The 24317-nt window shown below is 45.9% G+C and overlaps 2 protein-coding genes and 1 long non-coding RNA gene across 8 annotated transcripts in view; 2 read left to right on the top strand and 1 right to left on the bottom strand.

The window, feature by feature from the left end:
- The window catches only part of TTLL4 (tubulin tyrosine ligase like 4), a 29425-nt gene extending 27637 nt beyond the window's left edge, over positions 1 to 1788 (top strand). The window contains exons 20-21 of one of the 2 annotated variants that reach the window (XR_013988292.1): positions 5 to 389; positions 1339 to 1788. The gene's annotated coding sequence lies outside the window, so the exon portion shown is untranslated. The remainder of the gene's footprint in view (positions 1 to 4; positions 390 to 1338) is intronic. The other variant, XM_081012833.1, reaches the window with a different exon arrangement.
- LOC308481012 lies at positions 200 to 5037 on the bottom strand. Its single transcript, XR_013988397.1, has 3 exons — positions 4196 to 5037; positions 400 to 3754; positions 200 to 338 (listed from the first exon to the last, which is right to left on the bottom strand). It is a non-coding gene; the product is annotated as an uncharacterized lncRNA (long non-coding RNA).
- A 309-nt stretch (positions 5038 to 5346) lies between these two features.
- Positions 5347 to 24186, top strand: PRKAG3 (protein kinase AMP-activated non-catalytic subunit gamma 3). Of its 5 annotated transcripts, none has more exons than XM_081012931.1 (13): positions 5347 to 5500; positions 9653 to 9692; positions 10697 to 11349; positions 13155 to 13236; positions 13548 to 13606; positions 13851 to 13896; positions 15593 to 15647; positions 16062 to 16188; positions 16761 to 16926; positions 17595 to 17632; positions 18215 to 18361; positions 19582 to 19675; positions 22862 to 24186. In XM_081012931.1, exons 1-13 carry the CDS (start codon positions 5441 to 5443, stop codon positions 22882 to 22884), a joined length of 1590 nt encoding a protein of 529 aa, XP_080869057.1. In that variant the 5' UTR covers positions 5347 to 5440; the 3' UTR covers positions 22885 to 24186. The 5 variants fall into 5 exon arrangements, 3 of the variants coding, with proteins under 3 accessions (XP_080869057.1, XP_080869058.1, XP_080869059.1); XR_013988336.1 differs by having other exon boundaries at positions 5377 to 5500; positions 19582 to 19763; positions 22862 to 22996; XR_013988337.1 differs by lacking the exon at positions 5347 to 5500 and adding an exon at positions 7390 to 7894 and having other exon boundaries at positions 19582 to 19763; positions 22862 to 22996.
- The last annotated feature ends 131 nt before the right edge of the window (positions 24187 to 24317 follow it).

Raw genomic sequence — 24317 nt, forward strand, 5'->3', positions numbered from 1 at the left:
TCAGATTCATCATAACTTCTCTCCAGCTTGGCTCTTCTCTTAGCCAGCTTGGCTGTCGCTGAGGTTGGGAAGATAGAAGTGGAGACGGCTTGCTTCTTCCAAGTTCATACTCTATATGTTCCTGGCTACTAGCTTCATCAGTTGACAGTTATCAACCTTCCCTGCAAAACTTTGTAAACAGAGGGGAAGGGTGTGTTGCACTAATCTCTATTGCGAGACAGCCTTTTCTCCAAAAAGCCAACAGAAGACAGTCTAATCCTTTAGGAGACTTGAGTGTTGAATTTTTGTTTTAATTTCTTATGCCCTTTCTGCAAGCCAAGCCAGGCAGGTGCTGAGATCTTGGTGAGGCAGTGCATTAGCAAAAGGAGGGCAAGCCAGTTTCTAGTAAGGTAATAAAACAAGGGTAGAGGTAGAGTTGGCTTCCTACTGCTAACATCCTCAATATATGTTCAGTTTTAACTTGGTTAAAACCTCTCTCCCTGTTTGCCTGGTACACAAAAATGAAGGCTTGCATTTTGAATCCTCTTTTAGGAACCGACCTATGTGTCCTAGCCCTGCAACAGGTTTTATTTCACTGTCCCCTACTGAAAACTGAGTGTCATGTCCCTTCTTTGCGCTCTGTAGGAGGTTGGTGCCTAATGTGTCCCTCTCAAATCTCATAGCGACAATCTTCTGTGAACTAGCCTGACTCCTAGGATTGTATTGAATGACCTAAAAGAGCTAGCTGTGTAGAAGTGTGAAAGTGGAGAGGCCTCTTCGAGTGTCCTAAAGAATCCTCCCAGCTGGCCGTCTCCCTGAGCCGCCTTATACTCTTGCCACCACCACCCACCCTTCCTGACTTCAGTAATTATGAGCAAACAGGTGTTCAGCACTCCTCCAATGTGGTCTACACAGCTATCTCTGTTTCCTGGTATTAACAGGCATTGCTGGTTCTCTCCTTCCCCCATGCCCCATCAGTATTTGAACCTTAGGTGGGTACTACTCTGCACAAAATGTCATGGATCGCTCAATGTAAATTGGTGGAACTCAATTTAGGGAAAAGGCATTGCATTTCTGGCCAAATATCACCCTTCAGCATATGCATATGCTTTGCATGCACAAAATCCCAGGTTCCCAAATAAGGTGGAAAAGACTCATGGCTGAAACCTTGGAGAACCTTTGCCAAGTCACCATAAACGGTGCTGAGGTAGATGGACCAATGGTCTGACTCAGTATAAGGTAACTTCCTATGTAGTGCTTTGTAATGAACTTATTTCCTTGTCCTGGTGGTTTTCTTTTCCCCTAAAGCAAACTATTGCAGTAAATAGAAGCCTCATTGGTTGGTTTTATCTTGCTAAGGTGGATCCTCCAAGCAGTGTGCTATAGAGCTTGATACTGAGAGCAACAAAAAGATGTGCTATGACTTGTGAGGAGCCACCCTGTGCAGAAGGGCATAGAATTCTGCCCAAGTGTTTCGGGAATGGGAGAAGATTGCTCTGGGATAGAGGAGAAGCCATCTCAGCACCTTCCACATTTCGGGATTTGAAGCTCGAGTAGCTGCTGTCTCAACTTGCTTAACACAACTATCTTCTTCAGATGGATTTATTCTGCTCAGAGTGAAATGTCAGTGGTCAATTTAATGCTGCACAGAGGGCACTAGTGGTTGTTTGGGTCTTCTGAAGTGTGCATCGGAAAGATCCAGAGGAGGATATACATTTTCAAAAGGATGCCATGAGTCCAATTTAACTCACACTGCTAAATTAAAGATATTTTTTTAAAAATAAAACAAAATAAATGATTCAAGTGCAAGTATGTGGTCATGACTGTTGTGATATAACTCGGGTGGCAGTAAAGGTAATGTTGGGTGCTTTAGGGATTTTTGAGTCTAGGTGAGCCCTGCTCCTCTAAGCTGCCACTAAGCAGGTTTGCTTATCTAAGAAATACCATACAAGCAAATTTTCTCCAGGTTGGTATTTAGACCCTGGAAAGCCATGTGAGTTTCTGCTGTCAACACCAAATTCTTGAGAGGAATAGGAGAACAAACATCAACCTCTGTAGAGTGATTGCCTCACTTCACCTAAATTTCTTATACAAGGCCCATTATAGTGAATCTAATAAACTGACTGAGGTTAAAAAAAAGTGGGAAGAAAGTGTGGAGCACATACACTGCTAGATAAATTTCCTAGAATCTGGCCCATTTTGCTATGGCTTAACACAAATGAGCAAATGGGCATGTTCCTGGAGAGAAGATTGTGGCCTTTTTTCTGCTCCTCTGGTCCTGGTGCCACTGCACTGATTTGAGCTAACCTACAGTTTGGCTTAGTGATGCATCCAGACCACAGCTTGTGGTTTATCTTGCTCCAAACAGACCATGAGGTCTTGGCAATGTTTGTTCTGTGGCTTACCACTCATGGTTTGTCTGGAGTGAGAGGAACGAGGAGCCCAGATTAAGAAGTAATGCTAAGCCAAACTGTGGCTTAACTCACAGCAGCTTGGCTGCAGTAGCCGCTATGGAGGAGGGCTACTCCATAGTTTGACTTAGCAAGGCGTGAAAACTGGGCCTGTCATAAATCATAGCTTTTCTGCTCTGCAAGCAAAGAAAACTGGTTTGGTTTTTTTGCTCAGCATGGGAGGTAGGAATAGCATATGTGTGCTATTCCAGGCAGATATGCAGTTGTAATATATCTGATTTGCTTAAGCTGCCATAATGTCATGTGGGCAAATCTAATTAATCTTTTCTTGCCTAGCAAAAAACAACCACCTTACAGTCTTTCAGAGATATCCAAACAGAATCTGTAATTCACATAAAACTATCCTGTCAATTAGATTCCTAATCTCTGGGATTTGTGGCCACACTTCCTTTAAAACAGCTACTTTAAAAGTTACAGACTCAGCAGTATTGCTAAGCAAATACGTAGATAAGTTTAAACAAGCCAACCAGCCACTTTAGCCAGGTATGTAGCCAGCAGTGCATCTTCTGGAACTATATACAAGGGGCAATAGTTCATAAAACACAGTTACACTGATGAATGTGTCCACTGGTTGAAGGCAGAGCTCCAAAAGCTGCTTCAGTGTTGAAGGTTTTTAAATCCAAGAGATAGTTTACTGGCATATCTGGATAAATACGTGAGATTTTGGAAGAAGAATGTGAGGTTTGAGAAATCTGACAGCTCTCCAGAGTTTCTTGCTGCTTAATATGTCCAGCTAAGTTTCAAAATTGCCCTGGCTTTCAATAAACCTTGATTTCATATGAGCACTTTAGCAAAGCCACCATTATTCAGGATATTGTTGAAATGCGGTAATCCATAACTATCTTCCTATGGTCACCATACCTCTTATGCAGAGTTTGTGTAGAAGCAGCATATGCATTCCAATCTTAAATATCATAGCTATACCCTTATGGTTTGCTTTCTGTTTTGCCACCACCCTATAAAACAATGAGAAATTGCTCTGGTTTCAAAGAGTAGAGCAGCATTAATCAAGTCCTCCAGCTCCTTTATATATTGAAATAGTAACTGCTTTTGAGGTGGGCACCTTGAGGCAAGCAAGATGGTTTAGAGGCCTAGAACATCTCTAGCAATACATGTCAACTCAAAACTGAGTATTCTTCAAGACCGGCCACTCTCAGGTAAGTGAGTATAAACTAAACGAAAGGTCTGTAAGTAATTTTTGCTGTTTGATGGCCACTAACCAATATACAAACTTTCCTAAGGACTACAGTGGATGTGTGCTTCAAGGGAGAACAGCCACAGTTGTCTTCAGTATCCAAAGGGTCCTTGGTTGTCAGGGAACTGACATCGGAGCGAGAGGCGAAGGGGAGGCTCCTAGATGATGCTGGCGAAGGACCCAGCAGCAGGGGGAGAAACAGCTCAGTAGAGGGGGAAGCAAATCAGCGCAACACCAGGGATAAAGGGGGGCAGATGGGGGAATCTGAGAGAGGGCTCCAGGACTCTTCACTGGACCTCAGTGAGGAGGGCACAGGTCCTCCGCTACCCACGCCCTCCCTGCGCAGAAGACTCCCGCGCAGTGAGAGGAGGAGGAGACTGGGTGTCAAACAACTTTTATGTTGGAAGAGGTTCAAGAAACGCCCACTGACGGATTCTGCCAGCGACTGAGGCAGCCACGATGAGAAAGGGCTGTGCAGTCAGAAAGGTTTAACAAGGCAAATTAGCCTAGAGAGGCACCAGTTTACGCACGAGTAACTCATACCCATTACAGCGGTGCAACATGAAATCTGTTTTGGCAGCTAACAAAGTTTTCTCCAGCATGCAAATCCCCTGCTGCCACCAAGCCTGTATTTTTGGTGTGTATGCTGATCTATGATCAGATCTCCCACAATGCTTTTTTTTTTTTTTTTAAGTTACATTTTATAATGAGGAGAAGGCTGCTCAACACACTGTCTGGTGTTATTTTTCCACAAAGGGCAAATTTTACTCCTTTTAAACTGGATATTGCATTTTGTTGGATCTTTTCTTGGTCACAATAAAGGTATTACCCTACTGTTAGTTTTAATTTTTTTGCTAGAGCACACAGAGCTGCTATTCAGCTGCAAAGGAAAAGCAGGCACCTCCACACTACTTTGCTTGCTCTGCGAAGTGTAAGGTTTTTAACTTTTATGTTTATATATTCCCTTTTGGAGCAAACGGTCCCCCTGCTAGATTGAGAAAATGATCTTGATAGGAACGGGCTATCTATCCCCTGAAGTTTTGGGAGTTTTGACCAACCAGAGACACTGCCACAGCTGGCTTTCTGCTGGCAGTGGGCACCTGTAACCATTTCCTTTCTTGCCAAGAGCCAATAAGGCTTGTGTCACTGAGTTCAGGCTACAAGTAGTGGAGATAAACTGAGAGGGGAGGGGACAGCAACCATTCTCTTTTTAGGAGCCTGACTCATTCTCCAGGAATTCTCCACAGTGGGGAGGAGAGGCCAATCCCAACTGGGTTATGTTTAGTATGTGTAGATGGGGAGGTGAAGACAGCAAGCACTTGCATCAAGATCAAGGCTCTGAGGCAGGACCAGAACTGCACGTAAAGATAAAAGGGGTGCCTGGTCATAGCTAGCCACAAGCAACAGGGGAGAACAACCTGCTTCAGGTATTGCCAGAAGGGGGAACTGGCACTGGCCAAGACCAAGTTCTCCTTATTTTACTGTTTGTTTTTAAAAATGTATATTATCCGGCTTTTCTTCCATGAATCCAAGGAGGCAAACTGCAAACAAAAGTAGGCAAAATGATTGGGAGTAACAAGAACTGCCAAATTCAAAACAAAACACCAGTATTTTTATAGAGGGTTGGGAAATCCTGGAAAGCCACTGTCAAATACTGAGCTACATGAACCAATGGTCTGACTTGGTGTAAGGCAGCTTCCTATGTTCTTATCAGAGTGCAGGAGGGGAAACCTGGGCCGTGAGTTTGAGCCCCACGTTGGGCAAAAGATTCCTGCATTGCAGGGGGTTGGACTGGATGACCCTCGAGCGCCCTTCCAACTCTACAATTCAAGTCAGAAATTGTTCTCCCGCTCAAGTAAGTTTAAATTGTTTTAAAGGGGGACTAGATAAATTCATGGAGGATAGATATGTGTATTGTACTAACGCTTCTGAAAGCCAATTGCTAGGGGCCACACAGGAGGAAAGTGCTATTGCACTCCTCTCGTGCTTGTACCTTTCCTAGAGAGGCTTGAGGCTGGCTACTGTAAAAAACAACAACACAGGATGCTTGACTAGATGGACTCTTGGCCTAATCCAGCCAGGCTCTAGTTATGTTGCCATTAACATCTATCTTCATGCTGCTCTATAAACTAATAAGCTGTTTCACGCTGCCTTTACTGGGCAACCAAGCTGTATGCTAGTCCACATATAAGCTGTAAGGACTTATAATTGTGGAGATTGGGTATGGTCTGTTTTAGTGCTTCCAATCCCTGCAGCTAATCCCATGGAAGGTCAGTTTGCAGCCCATGGGTTGTATCTGGCTTCTATCCAAACAGTCTTATTTGGCTTCTACTGGTCTTGCTAAATTTTAATCAATGTACGATAAACATTGTGTGCACAGAGCAAATGTGTTTTAAATGAATGTGATGATGATGTCACATTTCACTGTTCTCTCTCTTCCTTTCCTAGGCTTCCTATGTTATGTCTTGCTTTACGTGCTGTGGGGGTAGCCAATGTGGTGCCTTCCAGATGTTCTGGACTTACAACCCCCATCATTCCTGACTACTGGCACTATTTACTGGTGGCTGTCCCTTGCAGCAGATAATGCTGACCTTATTATGGTAGAGCCTGACAGCTTGTGAAGTGGTAGGATGGTGCAGTCAAGATACACACACACATCCCAGACCTGCAGTATAGGAAACAGAGTTACTCCCAATAATTCAAAATGGACAATACTGATCAATGAAACTCAGCCTGTGCTGTTGCCAGTGTGCAGGTGTCAGATCTGTATATATTTTTTACATTATTGGCTTCCTGTGTTTATCTGAGGACAGCCCTGAGCAAAAGAATATCCCATTTTATTTAGGATGCTTCCTCACTCACTGACAATTAATTACAGCATCTATCTAGTATTGGGGGAGCTATAATCTGCAGTCCTGTGCTTTTAACAACTGAAAGGCAATGATGGAACAAGTCAACACATGGTCTAGAATTATCTTGTAATGGTGCCACTCTAGACTAGCATTTTCTACAATTCCAACTGAAGTTGTAATTGTGTGCACACTTTTACATTTTCTCCTGCCATTTCAGGTAACATACCTATCAAGCACTACTGAATCACAAGCTGCTTTGCTCCACAGAGATTCATGAGGGTTGCAAAGCAGCTACACTGCTTCAGATAAATGACTTGGCTAGGTGAATATCCAGGAACAAGTGGCCTATTTTAAAAGTGCTATCATGGCCCAAACCCTTTTGGAAATATATGAGCTCCTTTTCTCCAGATGCTTTTGTAAAGACAAACTTTACTAGCATTTTTAAAAAGAACACTGGGAATATTATGTTGCTGCTGGAACATAGGAAGGGGATGAGTTTGTGGGTAAAAGGATATGAGGGACTGGTGGGGAAAAGGCTGGAGGATTCATCCATTAAAATTACAATTTTTATCTTATATCCTGGATACTACAATAGGTTTTTTTTTAATGCAACAGATGGAAGTTGCATTGCTTTCCAATCAGCACTCCTTGCGGGTAGGAGTCACTTCGCCAGTTGAATGTCTGCCTACCTCTCAGCTTTTAAAGGCATAGAGGCCTTCTGAAAGAAAGAAGCCCGCTGCAAGCGGGAACAGTCTTTGCCGTGAGGAGCCAGATTATAGTGTCCCCATTGCACCAGGGACTGTACCTCTAGAACAGCTCCTCTTGGCCTCGGCCGATCACCCCACTGCTTCTTCCTCCCGGGAGGGGCTGCCCCCCCCATAGCCTCCATCATCTCCTCTCCTCGCCCCACCTCCCACCCCGCGAGACCGTGTCCCACCGCGCACAGGCTTCTGTGCCCCGACTTCCTCCCTTCGCACATTCCGTGATTTATTTACAGCCGGAGCCGAGTCGCGCTCTCTCCCCCCCACCCCCCGCCCTCCAGGGCAAACAGGAGGCTTCGCCCGAAGCTTCCCGAGCGAGAGGCCGCGGAGCCCGCATCCCTCGCCCCAGCACCCCTCGGCGCCTGGGAGAGCCCCGCTCTCGGCATGCCCCGCTCCTCCTCCACCGTCTCGGGAGGCGGCCGCGCGCTGCCCTGAGTCCCCCGGGAGGCGGCGGGAAGGCCCTTCTTCGCACAGCGCGGCAGGCGGGGGCCCCTCCTGGCGCCGCGCGCACCCGGGTGTTGCTGCCAGGCCCGCCGCCTTCCTGACACGGACTGGCTCCCCGGCCAGGCGCCCGAAAATAGCAGCTGCCTCGGCATGGAGCGGGCGGCGGCGGCGGCGGCCCCGGCCTCGGAGCAGGTAAGCCCGGCGGAGAGACCTCCCCGAGAAAGGGCTTCGCGGCGGGTGCCTTTCTGCCGGCCCGGCCGGCCCGGGGAGCACGGACGGAGGGCACTTCCTGGCGCAACAACGCCGCGACCACTTCCTGCTTTCGGTTGCCGAGGGAGTGGGGCTAGCGGGGCTTACCTGAGCCCCGGAACCTGCTCCCCAAGCTCATTGGACACCCTTCAGTGTCAAGAACGGAGCTTTTGAGCACGTGCAGAGCGCTGCCGGGCTGCGTTTTCTCTCCCACACCTTCGGGTGCGGTTCCTAGGCGTGCTTGGCCCGTAACAATTTCGCGTTTAGAAATTGAACTCGGTGCTCCGAATCGTCTGCTGCCGATTTAAAGAAATCTTATGCATTAATGCGATCCGCGCAAGTGTTCGGGTGAACAAAAACAAAAGCTCTGAAGACAAAGGGAGAAACGCACGCGCGTTTTGTTTTTAGAGAATGCAAGCACGTGTCGTCATAACTGGCTCCCTCTATATCAGAAAACATGCATTTCGTGTGGCGTTGCTATTTGTTTAAAAATCTGCTGAACTGAGGACACCTTTTTAATCAACGCATTTCATTGATCAATCGATCAAGCAAATAGTGCAGCCATAAACGAGGTGAGAGAAAGTTGGCAGCTGAATCCCATTCCTATATGGCTCTCTTGCTGTCTTGCAAGTGCCTTTTTTAATATTATTAAAACTTTCCTCCAAAACCAGGTCTTTGGACCTTAACTTATCTGCGGCCTTTTAGAAGTGGGTGGGATGTTCTTAATGTATTTCTCTTCCCTCTTGGTTTTAATGTATCTGTGTGGGGTTTATTGTCTAGTTTGTTTATTTAGCTGTAAGTTGCTTTGAGTTGCCCTGGGCAAGATAAAGCAACTGGCACATTAAATAAATAAATTAAATAAATAAATTACTGGTTATATTTGTCAGCTGGCATGTTTCTGCTTTCTGTCAGTTGCGGTAGGAAAATTGTGGGCAACCAAATCTCTACCTGGAGTTTGTTCCATGTCTCAGCATGTGTCTGTGTCTGATTGCACTCTGCTCTTACGCATGTTTCCTCCTGTGTCTGAGTATGCATGCATTGTAGTTGAGTATGTTGTCTGTCATGCACAGTCTCTGACTGGGTGCAGCCTGAATCAGTTTCATTGGATCATCTGTGTCTACCCCTTCCACATTAACAATAGACCCTTTACTGCAGTGTCCTTACAGATGTTAGCTTTGGGTACTAACTGGAGAAGCCATAGGTATGATTGTTGGGGATTGTTAGAGCTAGAGGTCTCCTCTCCCACCATGTCACTGTTTCTTAATTCCCTTGTGGTATAGCTGGTTAAGCCATCCCCTTTCCCATGATGTAAAAAGAAGGACATACGGTTATCCTACCCAAGATTTAAACATCTGCTTTCCCACAACATGCTTAACATTCCCTGCAAACAACTCTGCCTGCAACTTGAAAAGCTCTAACAATAGGAAGGAAATAAACAGCAGCTATGTGAGGATGAAGGAAATGGCCCCTGCCTGCAGAAAATATGTGAAGCACTAAGTTTTTTGATCCCTCCAGCATTCTGTTTGAACTAGATTTGTAGCACTTTGGGAATTGAGGGCCTAGGGTGGAGTCTGAGGTTCCCCGTCCACTGCAGAATTGTAGCTCTCACTCTTCAGATCCTAAAAGCTGAACTATTTTGCACATTGAATGTGGACCACAGGGGCCACTTTTTAACTCTCTCCATTTTTCCTTAACTCCCAGGCAGCACCACTGAGCAATGGCCTCCAGCCTCAGGAAGCAGGTGGGTAGTGCACTGGTTTTGCCTGCCGGTGGTGGAGTGACCGCTTTCAAGTACAGACTTCACTGCCTGCCAGCCAGACTGACTCATGACATGTGTTGCAGGGAACAGTTTGGGGTGTTAATTGCCTGCTTTGAGTGTCTTCTAAACTTGCTAATCCATAACAGCATGATTGTGTGTACTAACTTTGGGACATTATATATCACTTTTTGAGCCATGCTGCGAGCCATCCGAACCACTGCCTCCCCTATCATTCTAGTCTTGGAAAATCTCAGTTGTACCCAGATTTCACTTTTTGCTTTCCTGTTTGAGAATGGCTCCAGTTCTGCTATTACCTGTGAAACCCATCCTAATGTCATCTTACAAAAAACTTACCGTATGTGAGGCCTGAGTTCAAAATCTGGGCTCATACTTAGATTCCTTGGATAAGCCCAGTATTGTCCATCCTCCATTTTCTATGTCAGGTGGGAATATTGGTGACCTACCTCACAGGGTTGTTGTGAGGGCACTCAATAAAGATAATGAAGCTATTCAACTGCCACAGAAATGTGTGAATAAATACAGTATACAGCCCCCTCCTGACCGGGTCTGCCTTTTCAGAGCAAGTAGTTAGCCCCTTTTACACTTTCCCCTCTACTGTAAAATTTGCAGAAGAGAGTTTGGGCTCTGTCTGAAATCAACGAATGCCTTCACCTTAGGCTGAAGTGTGTGGGTTGCTGCCTGTCAAGGGATGTAAACAATCAACTAACTGGATGTGCTCTGTGGGGCAGGGTGGGGTAGGGTTGGTCAGTGACTGCTGCAGCTTTTGGCTGCTTCTCTGTGCAAGTCACGGGTTGTTCAGCTCAGCATGCGTGTTCCTGCAGTTTATGTGAGAAGATACCATTTCTTTAGGCTTAGTGAGAAGGAGGAAAGGTTGTGTCAGTCAAAAGGGCCAAGATTACTTAAATGTTTCACCTACCAAGAAGTTTTTGGTGTCTGGATTTGCAATGCCTCCCCTTACCCACTAGGCCCCAACCTGTCTCTGGATGTTAAGGAATCAGCGTTGGAAGCCAAGGTTGTAGGGCAAGAGGCCAAGGACCTGGCTGCAGATGGCAAAGGTACAGAGTTGAGCATGATGAATGTGATGTCAGATGGCAGGACCATGGACGGGAATCCCAGAGCTGTTGGGCTGGATGCCAAGACTGCAAATCGGGATGGCAAGGTAACAGCTGGGGATGCCGTTGCTACAGACTCGGATATTAAGGCTGCAGATTCAGAGGCCAGAGAATTGGATACAGCTGACAACTACGGTAGACCACAGGCCACAGTGACAGATAGGAGAGAAACAGGTCCAGGGGGCAAGGAGGATGTGATGCCAAGAGGCAGGTGCAAGAGCTGGAACGCCAGTGCCCCCACCCTGAATGTTAAAGATGCCGGTCAGCAAAACAAAGGCACGGTTGTGGATGCCAAAGCAACATCAGAAGTCACCAAGCCAGATGAGAGCAACAAAGATGACGATGGTGACATCATTTCTCTCGACTGTGAAATTCTTGGGTTTGGTCCTGATACTGATTTGCTGGGACCAGATGCTGAGACTTACATGCATTTCATGCGGCGCCACCACTGTTATGATGCCATTCCCACCAGCTCCAAACTGGTAGTGTTTGACACAACCTTGCAGGTAAGGGGGGAACTGGGAGCTGTTGTGGGTCAAGGAAGGGGATAGAAAGCTGGTCATTTTAATAATGGGATAATGGAAGCTCAGTTCTTTACTAATCGGGGTGGGGAACCTGTGGCAATCCAGATACTGTTGGGACTGATATGAGTTGGAGTCCCGATCCCTGTTACAAATCCTGAAACATCCAGCAAAGACAGGACAGTAGTCCAACAGGCTCAAGTCAACAGCTCTGTTCCCTCCCTCTCAATGTTCCTAGTAAAATTGTTATCAGCACTCAAGAAAAGCTAGTTCTCAAAATAGAATACAGGGTGGAATGATGCGGATGGGAGTGTGCAAAAGGCTTGAATGTGAGTGGCTTAGATAACACAGGGTTGGGAATAATTGGTATCCCTTTTCTTTCCTTATGTAAGTGAAGGCTTGCTTTCACTTTCACAATTATACTTGAGGAACGCTTCTGGTTTTTCAAATTTATAATGTTTCTGAACTGTTCATCATGCAATTCCAGATTTGTGTACAGAAGGATGAATAATGCTGTTCACACAAGAAAAAACATAAAGGGGCAGAATTCATTTAACTAGTCCTGTTAGTGGAAGCCAACATGAGGACTTACACTAGTGCAACATGTCCTCCCACATGTTATCTGAAATTGGCTCAGGGGAAGCTGAAAAGCTGATGGACCAGTTGCCATAGAGTCACATTGAATTCCTCCCAAGGAGTAGGGAAGGCAGAATAAAATATCTTGCATGCCAGTGCAGACAGGAGTAACTTCAGACAGCGCTTGCACCCCTGACATTGTGACCTCCCCTGACAGGGATTCTACACTGAAGTTTGTGGGGGTTTTCCTACCCTTTTAGTACACGTCTTCCCTCCCCCCATATAACTATACTACACTCAGCAGTTTTCAACTTCCTTCCTAATCTGTCAGGTACCGGTACTTGACTTTCTGCTATGGCAGGCAGTGTGTGTGTTGTGGGGAGCTGTAGAAATTAATAGAGCACAAAGCTATCAGTGGTTACTAGCTGCAATGACTGTGTTCTCCCTCCATTTTAGGAGGCAGTAGGCCTCTGAATACTAACTATTTTGGAATACAAGTGGAGAGAGTGCTGTTGGTCTTCAATATGCATCTGAATGGCTACTGTGAGAACAGGATTCTGGACTAGGTGGGCCTTTGGACTCTTCTTATGGCACTGGCAGAGCTGGATATAGGAACTCAAATCCGTCTGCAAGGATTAAACAAATAGATGCTCATTTTCAGGATGAAGCAATTCTACCTGTTTCATCAGGTTATTCCTGCTGCTGCAAATTTACCTTCCCTCATATTTGTTGTAGTTCATCACATTCCTAGAGCTGTGATTTAGGAGGAGGTAGAATCGTGGGAAGAGATCAAACTAGGAAGAAAGTCCAAGCCCCATCATTTGGTAAAAAATAGGCCTAAGGTTGTTGCCCCCTAAAATTGAACCACGATGTTTAATAATATCTAGTCTAGCAGAAGAATATAATTTCTACATAGAGTTGGAGTCCAAGGGGGTGCAGTGTGGGCGAATACTTCTGGATTTTCCCCAGCCCAGCCTTCTTGGCTGGATGCAGCTGTTTCCTCACCCTGTAGATCTGGGCTGACCAATGTGGTGCCTTCCAGATGTTGTACTACAATTCCCATCAGCCTCAGACCAATGGTAAGGATGACGGGGGCTGAAGCCCAACAAGACCTGAAGGGCACCACATTGACTACTCCTAACTGCAGATAGACAGGAATATTGAACAGCAACTGCCAGTCTGGCCCACCTATTATTTTTTCCTCCTGTCCCCAGATAAAGAAGGCCTTTTTAGCCATGGTGGCCAATGGGGTGCGAGCAGCCCCTCTCTGGGACAACAAGCAGCAGTGTTTTGTGGGTAAGTGATGCTGCGTTCAGGAGGGCAACACAGGACAGCAGGTTTTGGGTAAAAGGAAGTGTGAACTGGGATTTCATAGGACTACTGCTGGCCATTCAAACTGTACTAGGGATGGTCAAGAAGGCAAGGTTGGGTGTGTGCAGGAATTCTGCAGGTGTCTTATTATGGAAAGGCTCAACCATCTGCTGTCCTGAGAACTGGGGTTTGCGCAAGTTAGCCCTTCATGCCTGTTGCTTCAGCTCCTCCAGACCTACACCTGTGTGTATCCACTCTCTTCCTTTTCCTCTTTCCCCCACTCTCTCTTACTGCAGGTATGTTGACTATCACTGACTTCATTAACATCCTACATCGCTACTACCGATCACCTCTGGTGAGTTTTCCAGGACTGTTCAATTGCCTTTGCAAGATCTGGAGCAAACCAGCTTCCAGCATCTCCCTCCCAATATGTACAGGGGTGGAGGTGGGTGGGCAGGGGCAGGGGCAGAGGGGTGACAGCAAAGCAAGAGGACCTGTGACTTCAAAGTACAAGTGTGAGCTGTTTGGAACTCTCACTATCTTATCCATTTGTGGGTGACATCACCCTGCTCACGAGTAACATTTTGTACTGTTTTTAGGTTCAGATATACGAGATCGAGGAACACAAAATTGAAACGTGGAGAGGTGAGGAGGGCACCACTAGGGGGAGTAGTGTATGTATGAATGCTATTGAATATCTTTAAAATTGATTGTCAGCAGTGGAAGGTGAATTGCACTCTGTGTGTGCACGTGTTTACATCTGTCTCCCTACTTCTGGCCTTGATTTAAACAGTTCCTCTCTTAACTTGGTATCCCTTCCTGCTTGATAGTCTAGACAAGGCACAGCCAGCATTTAGTCCAACAACAACTAAAAGACAACAGCTCCCATAATTCCCTCCCATTGGCCATGCTGGCTAGGGCTGATGGGAGTAGGGGCCCATTGGCCACCCCAGCCCTTAGGCAAAGGGTTTAGGTTACAGTACTCTAGGGATCGGAAACCAGTGACTTCTGGTTTTGATGGGCTCCATCAGCCCTTGCCAGGATGACCAACAACAACCTGGAGGGTCACAGGTTCACCCTCCTTGCACTACAGGCTATTTTGCTGCATTCTGATGAAATTCCATGTGCTGTAGCCCATTGCTGTGAGCTCATTGGATCCTGTCCCATTTCTGTCCCTGGTGTTTCTACTTACTCTCTCCCTTTGAGCTTGATGCACACAACCACCCAGAAGAGGTACCTTTCAGAAGAGGTACCTACCGCTAATGCGGTACCTTCCAGATGTTGATCCAACTCTTTTCATCCTTAGCCAGCATGGCCCAATGGTCAAGGATGATGGCAAGTGAAATCCAACATATGAAGGGCACCATGTGGGCTGCCCCTGACTCACAGGGAAGGTGCAAGGCTCAGGGAGGATCCTCCATCTGCTCACTGCTTGCATGTTCAATGGTGGAGCACATGCTCTGCTTGCAAATGATCTGAGATTCAATCCCTGGCATCTCCTGTTGGGGTAGGTAAATGCCCCCTAGCTAAAACCCTGGAGGGTGGCTGCCAATCAGGACGCAGGCAGTGCTAGGCTTAATGGGCCATTGGGCTGATTCAGTACAACAGCTATAGTACTCTTTCTCTCTTCAAAGTGGGGAAACCCATCCAGTTGGGCAGGGTATAAATAATAAAATTATTTTTAAAAAAGTATTATGCATTGAATCACTGTCCCAATTTCTTAGATGCTTTCAATGCACATAACATGGGAAGAAAGTTGATGTTATGGTAAATCATCTTCAACTTGGCAGCGATTAACCATATGGTATAGTGACCTCTGGGACGCGGGTGGCGCTGTGGGTTAAACCACAGAGCCTAGGACTTGCCAATCAGAAGGTCGGTGGTTCGAATCCCCGCTATGGGGTGAGCTCCCGTTGCTTGGTCCCTGCTCCTGCCAACCTAGCAGTTCGAAAGCACGTCAAAGTTCCAGCAGGAAGGTAAACGGCGTTTCTGTGCACTGCTCTGGTTTGCCAGAAGCGGCTTAGTCATGCTGGCCACATGACCCGGAAGCTGTACGCCGGCTCCCTCGGCCAATAAAGCGAGATGAGCGTCGCAACCCCAGAGTCGGTCACGACTGGACCTAATGGTCAGGGTCCCTTTACCTTTACCTATAGTGACCTCAAGCTGTTATATGCGAAAATCTAAGAAACTCATCATCCTTCTAAATAGATTGGAAACCCAACTGACCTCTTTTGCCAGATTCCCCTCCCCCCACAGCTTCATCCTTAACCTGTAGTAGTTCTCCCATCTTACCTAGGGCAACGGTTCCATATACTATTCAGGTGCTTTCCTTTCTCCCCAGAGGTGTATTTGCAAGGTTTCTTCAAACCCTTGGTGTGCATCTCCCCAAATGATAGGTAAGTCATTCCTGATGCTTGCTTACCCCTCCCACAGATCCCTCCTCTTTGGCAGTAAAGGTGGGAAAGAATTTTAATGAATACATAATAATAGTGTGGCTAGCTTTGATGGAAAGAGTCTTGTACTTTTAACAATTGCATGGCAGTTGTTATAAAAGAGTGAAATTTTACTCATCAGTTCCTTGCCAGGAAACACTTCACTTGTTGATTTCTGCCTGTCGAACAGCTGAATGCACAGAGCCTTTGTCCATAATAGGGGTGGGGGAACCCTCACTGTCTCACAATGCCTACTCCATTTAAAGCAGCTGTGCTGCATGATGGCCAAAATGGAAGCGGTAAATAGGTACAGTCCCTGGGTACAGGGAGCCAATCTCCAGGCATGTCATATTGCCCTTTTGTTTCTCCCTTTCCTAGCCTATTTGATGCTGTTTATTCCTTGATTAAGCACAAGATCCATCGGCTGCCTGTTATCGAGCCCATCTCAGGGAACGTCCTACACATTCTGACCCACAAACGTATCCTCAAGTTCCTGCATATCTTTGTGAGTGTCTGGTGGTCCCAAATTCCTCTTGGCATAGTTGATGGCAAGGCAGATTATTTTTGGTCTCAGTGGGGCCTATGTTGGCCCAGTGCCCGATGCTCTCTTTTATCATTTATTTATTGGTACAGAGCCAACAGGGTACGTGGTGCCTTGCAGAGCTGCATAGGGAAAAACAGACTGGCCACTTCCCTCAAGATGCTCATGATCTAAAATAGACAATTTGGAAAACAGTAGAAGTTGGGAGAGAAGGGCGGAAGATGAATGTGAGCTAATGCAGCTGGGTGTATTTACAGCTTGATTACAGCTGGAATGGAGGAGTAAGAGGTTAGGCTCCACTAGGGATGTAAAAAGGTATTTTCTTTTTTGTCCCATATTCATTGTCTGCAGCTCTATTTCTATTCTGCTGCAGTTCAGCTTCTGCAAAAAATGTTATCCAGCTCACTGTGGCCAAATTTAATAATGCAATTAATTACATTATTGTGTGAATGTACATCATTCATTTCCATTGTGGGGCAGGGGGAGCATCATCAATAATGCACTGAAAAAAATAACCTCCTCTTCTCTCACTACAGGGAGCCATGCTTCCAAAGCCACGATTCCTGCAGAAAACCATCCTGGAACTGGGCATCGGCACCTTCCGTGACGTTGCCATGGTCCTGGAGTCAGCCCCTGTCTACACAGCCTTGGAGATTTTTGTGGACCGCAGGGTCTCAGCATTGCCTGTTGTTAATGAAAAAGGTACTTGCTGCAGGGAGCTCCTCTGCTCTGCTCACCGCTATGTTTGCTGTTTCAGCTGAGCCTTGCCTCTCTCTCATATGTTATCAGCTTTCTAATTCATCCTCTACTTTTTTCTTGGGCTCTGAAATTCCATAAACCCTATGTGACATTTATCAAACAATCTGAGCCATCGCATGATGTAGCTTTTGCCAAGCTGCACTGTTTTGGGGTTCCATATTTGAATCCCACCCACCCTGCTTGAGCCAATGAACCATAGTGCTATATGTAACATTTCAGAGATAGTGTTAAATCACCATCACCCTGATTTTGTCACTTTTGTAAATTCCACCCGCTGTCATAAAATCAGGAACCCTGATTTTTATGTATTAACTCATAAACTTCAAGATGTGATAAAAGCCTGGAAAAGTGGTCTTCACATATATGATAATATGAATGAATAATGTTCTGTGTCTAGCTCTATTCAAGACTTTGTGAGCGGATTTTTTCTTTTATCGGGTATTTCTTAATTATTTTTCTGATTAATGCATATGGAATACTTGCTTAATTGCAATGTATTAAATATATCAATACTTTTTAAAAATGGATGATAGCTACATTATGAGGTGGGTGAATGGGAGGGTTTTCTCTACTGAGTCCCTTATAATGCTTCCCTCACTTTCTCTTTACAGGGAGGGTAGTTGGCCTCTACTCTCGCTTTGATGTGATTGTAAGTACAGCACAATCATATTTTTGCAGGTGTGAAGTTGGTTGGCGGGAGAATGGATTTTTTTAATAGCCAAAGATAAGAAAACGGAATGTTTCCCTGTCTTGCCTCTAGGGGATGCAGTACCTGTTTAAAATTTTAAGATGGGAAGATCACTTGGTAGTTTGTGTTTGTGTGTGTGTGTGGTTTGGTATCCCTCACAAATGTTTCCTGAACTCCATCTATCTAAAGGGATTGAGGTGGTGATACTAATTTTCACTACTATTTTTCAGCTCTAGACAGAGAAGTCAGCAGCGGTTTCCCTCTTAAACATAGGGCGAAAAGCAAAGGAGAGCATTGTCTCCAATGCTGTGATTCTAAATTGATGGCGGATTAGGGTCCATTTATCAAAGTGGCTGTCACAAGGTGCATTAAACCAGTGTGTAGCAACTGAGCCTTGTTTCAGCAAGAGTTACCTGGATATTAAAGCCAGAGTTCTCCCACCTTTGCAAAGTGGAATTGGGGTAGCTTTATTCTCTGGTAATGCCAAGCCTTCCTGGATGATCTGTCATGGTGGCTTCAAACCATTTCCTTGTCTCTGCTTAGCACTTGGCTGCCCAGAAATCCTACAACAACCTGGACATTACTGTGGGGGAAGCACTGAAGCAGCGCTCAGTCTGCCTGGAAGGGGTGCTCACCTGCCATCCTTACGAAACGATGGAAGACATTATTGATCGCATCGCCAAGGAGCAGGTATGCCAGAGTGGAGCAGGAAGAATGTGCAGCTTTAGGTAACAGTTACTCTGTGGCAAGACCTTGACCTCTCCAGTTCCATAAAATCTGCCTTCAGGAGTTCAGTCTAAACCTCTTCTGTCTCTGCTTTCTGCTTACTCAAGTCATGCCCAGTGACACTTCATAATCCAGTCAGCCTCTAATCCTGTCGCCTGATTGACTTTGCTCTATTGGCATAGGTGTTCCAGCAGTAACCATCTCTAGCTTGTTCTTCCCCATGACACTCATGGAAGAGACAAGTCCACACTAGTGCCTTACAGGCCCTAGGAAAAGGATGGGAAATATTGTGGAATACTGTATTCCAACCATTTAAGCAAAAAACAAAAACTCCCAAAATAATTTTCATGAGACATCTCCAGGGTAGAATCTATTCCCAATGAATCACTTAAAATGGGGGTCCATGGGGAAAGCCGAGAGCCCGCATAGAAGAGGCAGATTGCTCAGGTGGGTGGTCCCCAAGGTAAGTGAAACCATCTTCAGATGCTGATGAGAACTGGAAACCTAAAGGCTGCTTCACATGTTATATGAGAGAAAACAGCTGTTTGCTGCCATACAGCAGGAAGCCATGGCAAGTCCCGGCTCCCTGCTGCACAAACAGGTCTCATGCATATGGCTGAAACATCTATCTGTTGCGTGTAATGATTTACTGAACCAATGGGGAACCTGTGGCCCTTCACAAAGCATTGGGACCCCAATTCCCACCAGCCCCAGCCAGCATGGTCAGTGGTCAGGGATGAAGGGAAATGTAGTTCAGCAAAAACACCTAAAGGGTCACAGATTCCCCATTCTAGAAGCAAACAGGTGTTTCCATATGCAAACACAAATACCTTAAACAATTATAATGTGGGAAGCAGCCCTAGACTTATTTTCTGTACAGCACAGTTGCTCCTCTGCAACTAAAGACTAATAGGCGGCACAACAGCACTCAGTTTTAACTTTCCTGCCTGCCATTCTTAATTGTAACTTTTCCCAGAATGCCCTGTCCCTCGGCTATCTTGCTGTACTAGCATGGTGATGATGTTAATAATAATAATAATAGCATTATGCCACCAAAGGGAAACGTTTCTGAGGTTTGCCTCAGGTGGGAGGGGTAACTCTAGCCCTGTGGATGTCAAGCACTCATCTCAGCTCATCCCGTTACTCTTCTCTCCATGATGGTGTGTGGCTCACTCATCTGGCAGGTCCATCGTCTGGTTCTGGTGGATGAGAAGAAAACCCCGCGGGGGATTGTGTCCCTCTCTGACATTCTCCAAGCCCTGGTTCTCACGCCTGCAGGTATCGATGCCCTAAACTCTTAAGCCGCCTGACGCTCCATCCTTCCTCCATTTGTACCCTCCATTTCCTCCACTTCTCTCCAGCTCAGGTAGGCCCCATGCCTTGGCCTCTCTGGCCTCTGCCCTGCTGCTCGTTTTTGCCTTGCTGCTGGGTCTCTCTTGTCCGTCCGGCCAAGCCAGGTCTGTATTTCTGTCTGTCTAGAACCAAACACCCAGCCTGGAAGGGAGGCCAATGCTATGGATCGTAAACACAGCATAGCTTTGTAGGAGGAGCCTCTTCATGAGAGGTCCGCAGGGTAGCAATACAAGAATGGGCCTTTTCTGCAATGACTCCCCAGGGAGGCTCACCTGGCACCTTCATCCAGGCACCAAGTGAAAATGTTTCTGTTTAACCAGGCCTTTGGCTGATTAACATTCTGTGTCCTTTTTAATGTGTTTGTGGGAGGGGGGGGTTATGGGTTTGTTTTTATTATGTATTTTGCATTTATTTTTATGTTGTGAACTGCCCTGTGATCTTCAGATGAAGGGTAGTATACAAATTTAATACATTATTAATTATTATTATTATTATTATTATTATTAGGGGGGCTGCTCAGACACACACAGGCAGGGTTCCAGCTTCTGGCTAGAGAGAGGCCTCCTGATACATCAAAGCTGCGCTTAAACCTTTAAAATCAGCAGCTTCTCATTCCACCTCTAATCCATTTGGATTTTCTCCTTACTCTTTTTCACATCCCTTGGTGCTGGCACGGCACACCAATTTTTGGAAGTGTTTTGTTGCATGGGAAGAGCCTGTTAAAGAACTGGACGGCACTAGAGGAATCCTCTGCATCCAGAAAAATAAGCAGCTGTGTAGTGGGAAAGCTGGTGTATGTCTCACATATATGTAAATTTCTTTTGGCAAGAGTGTTAGTAGATGTGCTGCATGTTAGATTCATTTACAATTGCAATGATAAAACCCTGCTTTTCCACAGCATTTCCCTAGCACAGATTTTATCACAGGGAAATGGCGTTTTTTCAGTAACAACCAGTTCACTGGGTAACATGAGCTGGGGGTTATGTTACTTCCCATGCCCTATAGTCACCCCAGCTGATTTCTTTACCTGTTGTGGTTGCTAAAGGCACAGAGGCAGTTACAGCTTGGGGGCAGGTAGAGTGTCAGGTCAGCTGGCAAGCCTAGCCTTTAAAGGTTGCAGTGGAAAAAGATGATGTTTAGTAGATAAAGCACACACAGCCACAGTTCCCCACCCCCAAATTCCCCCCTTTATCTGAAAGCTCACCTGTATTTTTCATAATCTCTCATTTCTTCTCCCCATCTCCTTTCACATTTAACTTGTATCCTGCTTTCCCCTGCCAGAAACAGCCTGCTTCTTTAATCCCTTCTCTTTGTTCCCTTTACGTTCACTTCTTCTCTTACTTCCATTCTTTTTATTCCTAGTTAATTTTATTTAAATTAATATTTAATCTCTCCAATTTAAAGGGCTCAGCAATCTCCCTTGCAACAAGGCTACCCTTACCATTGTGGGGAGTGGGGACAGTATAGTAGTTTACTATTGTGGGATCTAGCTTCTGCTACTTTTATTACATTATCTACAAGTTTTCGGGGGTGTTGTCAGCTTTCTCTCACTCATCCACCTGCATAGGAGCATCTCAGTGATGGATGAGCACAGCAGCTAGAAAAAGGAGCTAAGGAACCTTCTCCTCCCATCTTGACCTAAGCTATAAAGGGTGGGTGGGGTAGATCAGCCTCTTGCCTTGCCTCGCTGGTGCACAACCTAGACTACCCATTAGTTGTTATAGCAACCACGTTATTATTTCCTCTTGCGTTTACCACTCAATTCCCCCCAAAAGCACACAATTCTGGCTGATGTGGCTCCCAGGAGAGGCTCTGGCCACAGGTACACAGGCTGCCACCACCTACGGCTTCTTGTTGCCTTGTTCCACTGGGCTTGAGTCTGATTGATCTCCCTTGTTCTTGCCTGATGCCATGGGCTCCCTGGTTCACTGTGTTGCCACCTTCCCGCAACTAGCTGTGTGTACGGCTGCATCTGTGCTCCTACATGTTTGTACGCAAGCTGGGGTGGATTTGTCCGTGGTCTGTGTAGGGTACCATCTCTTTGGTCAGCACCTGGAGCCACCATGCCACAGAGGGGGTGGCTTACCTGTGCAGTCCTCATGATGTTGTTGGACTCCCCAAGTCAGATCAGCCCTCAGCCAGCATGGGGAACAGTATGGGATGATGGGAGGTGTAGTAGGACATCTAGGAGGGCCACACATTTCCTGGGCCTGATATAAGGAAATGCAAGTTGCCTCAAGTATAATTCACTGCAGAATAAATCAGTGGGATAGAGCTGCTTAGCCAAAATCCTAAGCCATTTTTTTGCTGCAGAACCCCCCGCTCCCAGTACAATGCTTGAAAGGCAGCTAAGAAACTGCAAATAAGTTTGATCTGCACCTAACCTCTGGCTGAGTTACTTTTAGGATTGCCACTCAACCAACTGGTTTTGAGTCCTGATTATCTAGTTTATGATAGAGCACAAGAAATTTAATAAGCTTGGGCATGTAACACCAGTGGCTAAAACACTAAAGCTCAGAGCAGCTTCCCTCGGGTTCTCAGGCAGTCTTCCCCTGTATATGGCTTTCAGGCCCAAACTTGCTCAGCTTGAGCAATGCAACTGCTTTTAAGCAGAACACCCTTCTCTGGTAATTGCAACCACGGGACTACCCAAGAACCGTAAGGGCTGGGCTGGAGAAGAGAGACCGCCAGCTAACATGATAAAAAGCAGCATGAAAAGAGGAGGTGCATTTCAGGCACCAACTAGCCTCTGATCATCAAAAGCCTCTAACTGTAAGCAAGAGGTTTTGAACTTTTAGAAACTTTACTGATCACCCCATTTGGGAAGATTTCTTTTTAGTGAGGAGGCCTCTGCATCCAATGAGGCTTCTGCACGTTCTCTAGGCCAGGAGTTTGTTATAGGAGGCACAGCCTGGCCTGTGTCTATGACTGCAGTGATTCTTCCCAGCAGGCCAGCTTGGGGGACAGGACTTATCTTCTGGGATATGTAGTTCATGGAAGGAAACAGCTGCTTCCCAACCGAATCACGCCCATCAGACAACAAAGAGGGAGAAGCATAGGGCAGGATCCTTCTCCCACTATGGTATTAACTTTCTTCATTCCTTTCTACAGGCATCGACCGGTATTCAATCTGATGCCATTAAAGGCCACACTTGCTACCCAGCACTTTGGGTTACCTCCAGGGCATCTGTGACACATGAGGGTAAGGTGGGGCTTTCCAGCCCATGAAAGAGAGAGATTTCTTCCTAACAGGCAACATTGGTGCTTTGGCTGCGCGTTCCTCCTCCCTCCTCCCTTCCATGATGCAGAAAGAGGTGTGAGAAGCGATAAAGGAGGATCTGAACTGCAGAACTGTAAATAGATTTTTCAACCGCTGAAATCTGCTAGAGTGTTATAGAAGCAGCCATGCTACAGATGGAGAGAAAGCTGGCCCTGGTTGAACACTTGCACCTGTTGCTTGTCTCCTTTTTCTATCCCCTGCTGACTGTAGGACATGTTATCATGCACAAAAATCCATCCTGTTTCAAGGCCTCTAGCAGATGCTTTTGACTGAACTGAGGTGACTGCTACTGCTCCAGACATACGGACACTCAAGAAGGCCCATGACACTCACAAGAGGAAGGTAGACTACGATCGCAGTGGTTTGGCTCCATGACTTCAACAGGGATTAAGGATTTCTGCATTAGACCCTGCTGCTTTGGAGAAAAGGCAGCTTGTTTCCAACACAGGACTAAACACTTAGCAGGCTATTGCATTATTTTTATTGTTGTGATTTTTCATTGTACCTGAACCAGCAACAAGGTGTGAGGCTGACGTGACCTAAGCTGAGGAAAAATAATTTAAGAGGGAATGGGGAGTTCTGAAATTCATGGAAATGCTTTCAAATGTATTTTATACTATTACAGAACACTATGGGGTCACTTTCTGTCAACTTTAGAAAAAACCTAGATCAGTCCACCATTTTCCTATAGGTGACAACAAGCAACTTGCAATCTTTCCTCTTCAGCCTACAGTAAAAACCAAGGCTTTTGACTACAGTGGTACCTCTGGTTACGTACTTAATTCGTTCCAAAGGTCCATTCTTAACCTGAAACTGTTCTTAACCTGAAGCACCACTTTAGCTAATGGGGCCTCCCGCTGCTGCCACGCCGTGGTGGTGCGATTTCTGTTCTCATCCTGAAGCAAAGTTCTTAACCCAAGGTACTATTTCTGGGTTAGTGGCGTCTGTAACCTGAAGCGTCTGTAACCCGAGGTACCACTGTATTGAGTTCCCCTAACAGCAACAGAAGGATTTGCTAGGAGGTAGGTAGCATTTTCCCAGCAGACTTAGTGGGGAGGGTCTTACTACAGGAAAGCATGCAGTTTCTCTTCTTGTTGTTGTGTTCATGTTCTTTGAAATAAACTTTCATATTAAGACACAGACTATATGCAAACAAGCATGACTACCTTTGTTTGTATGTATGCATAAGGTACTTGGATATTCCAGGGAAGTAGAAAGTTACTGGGGATAGTTACACCTTTTCTTTCAACACCCATCTAATATCCCACTCTGAGACAGGTAGAGCTA

This window comes from Podarcis pityusensis (genome assembly GCF_964106645.2).
Source record: "Podarcis pityusensis genome assembly, chromosome: 1".
NCBI lineage: Eukaryota > Metazoa > Chordata > Lepidosauria > Squamata > Lacertidae > Podarcis > Podarcis pityusensis.

Excerpts from the sequence above, each read along its gene's own strand:
- PRKAG3 (XM_081012931.1), top strand. The coding sequence starts at position 5,441 with ATGACCCTCGAGCGCCCTTCCAACTCTACAATTCAAGTCAGAAATTGT. Across the intron at positions 13,607-13,850 it reads GCTACTACCGATCACCTCTG|GTTCAGATATACGAGATCGA; the intron begins GTGAGTTTTCCA and ends TACTGTTTTTAG. Across the intron at positions 15,648-16,061 it reads TGCATCTCCCCAAATGATAG|CCTATTTGATGCTGTTTATT; the intron begins GTAAGTCATTCC and ends TCCCTTTCCTAG.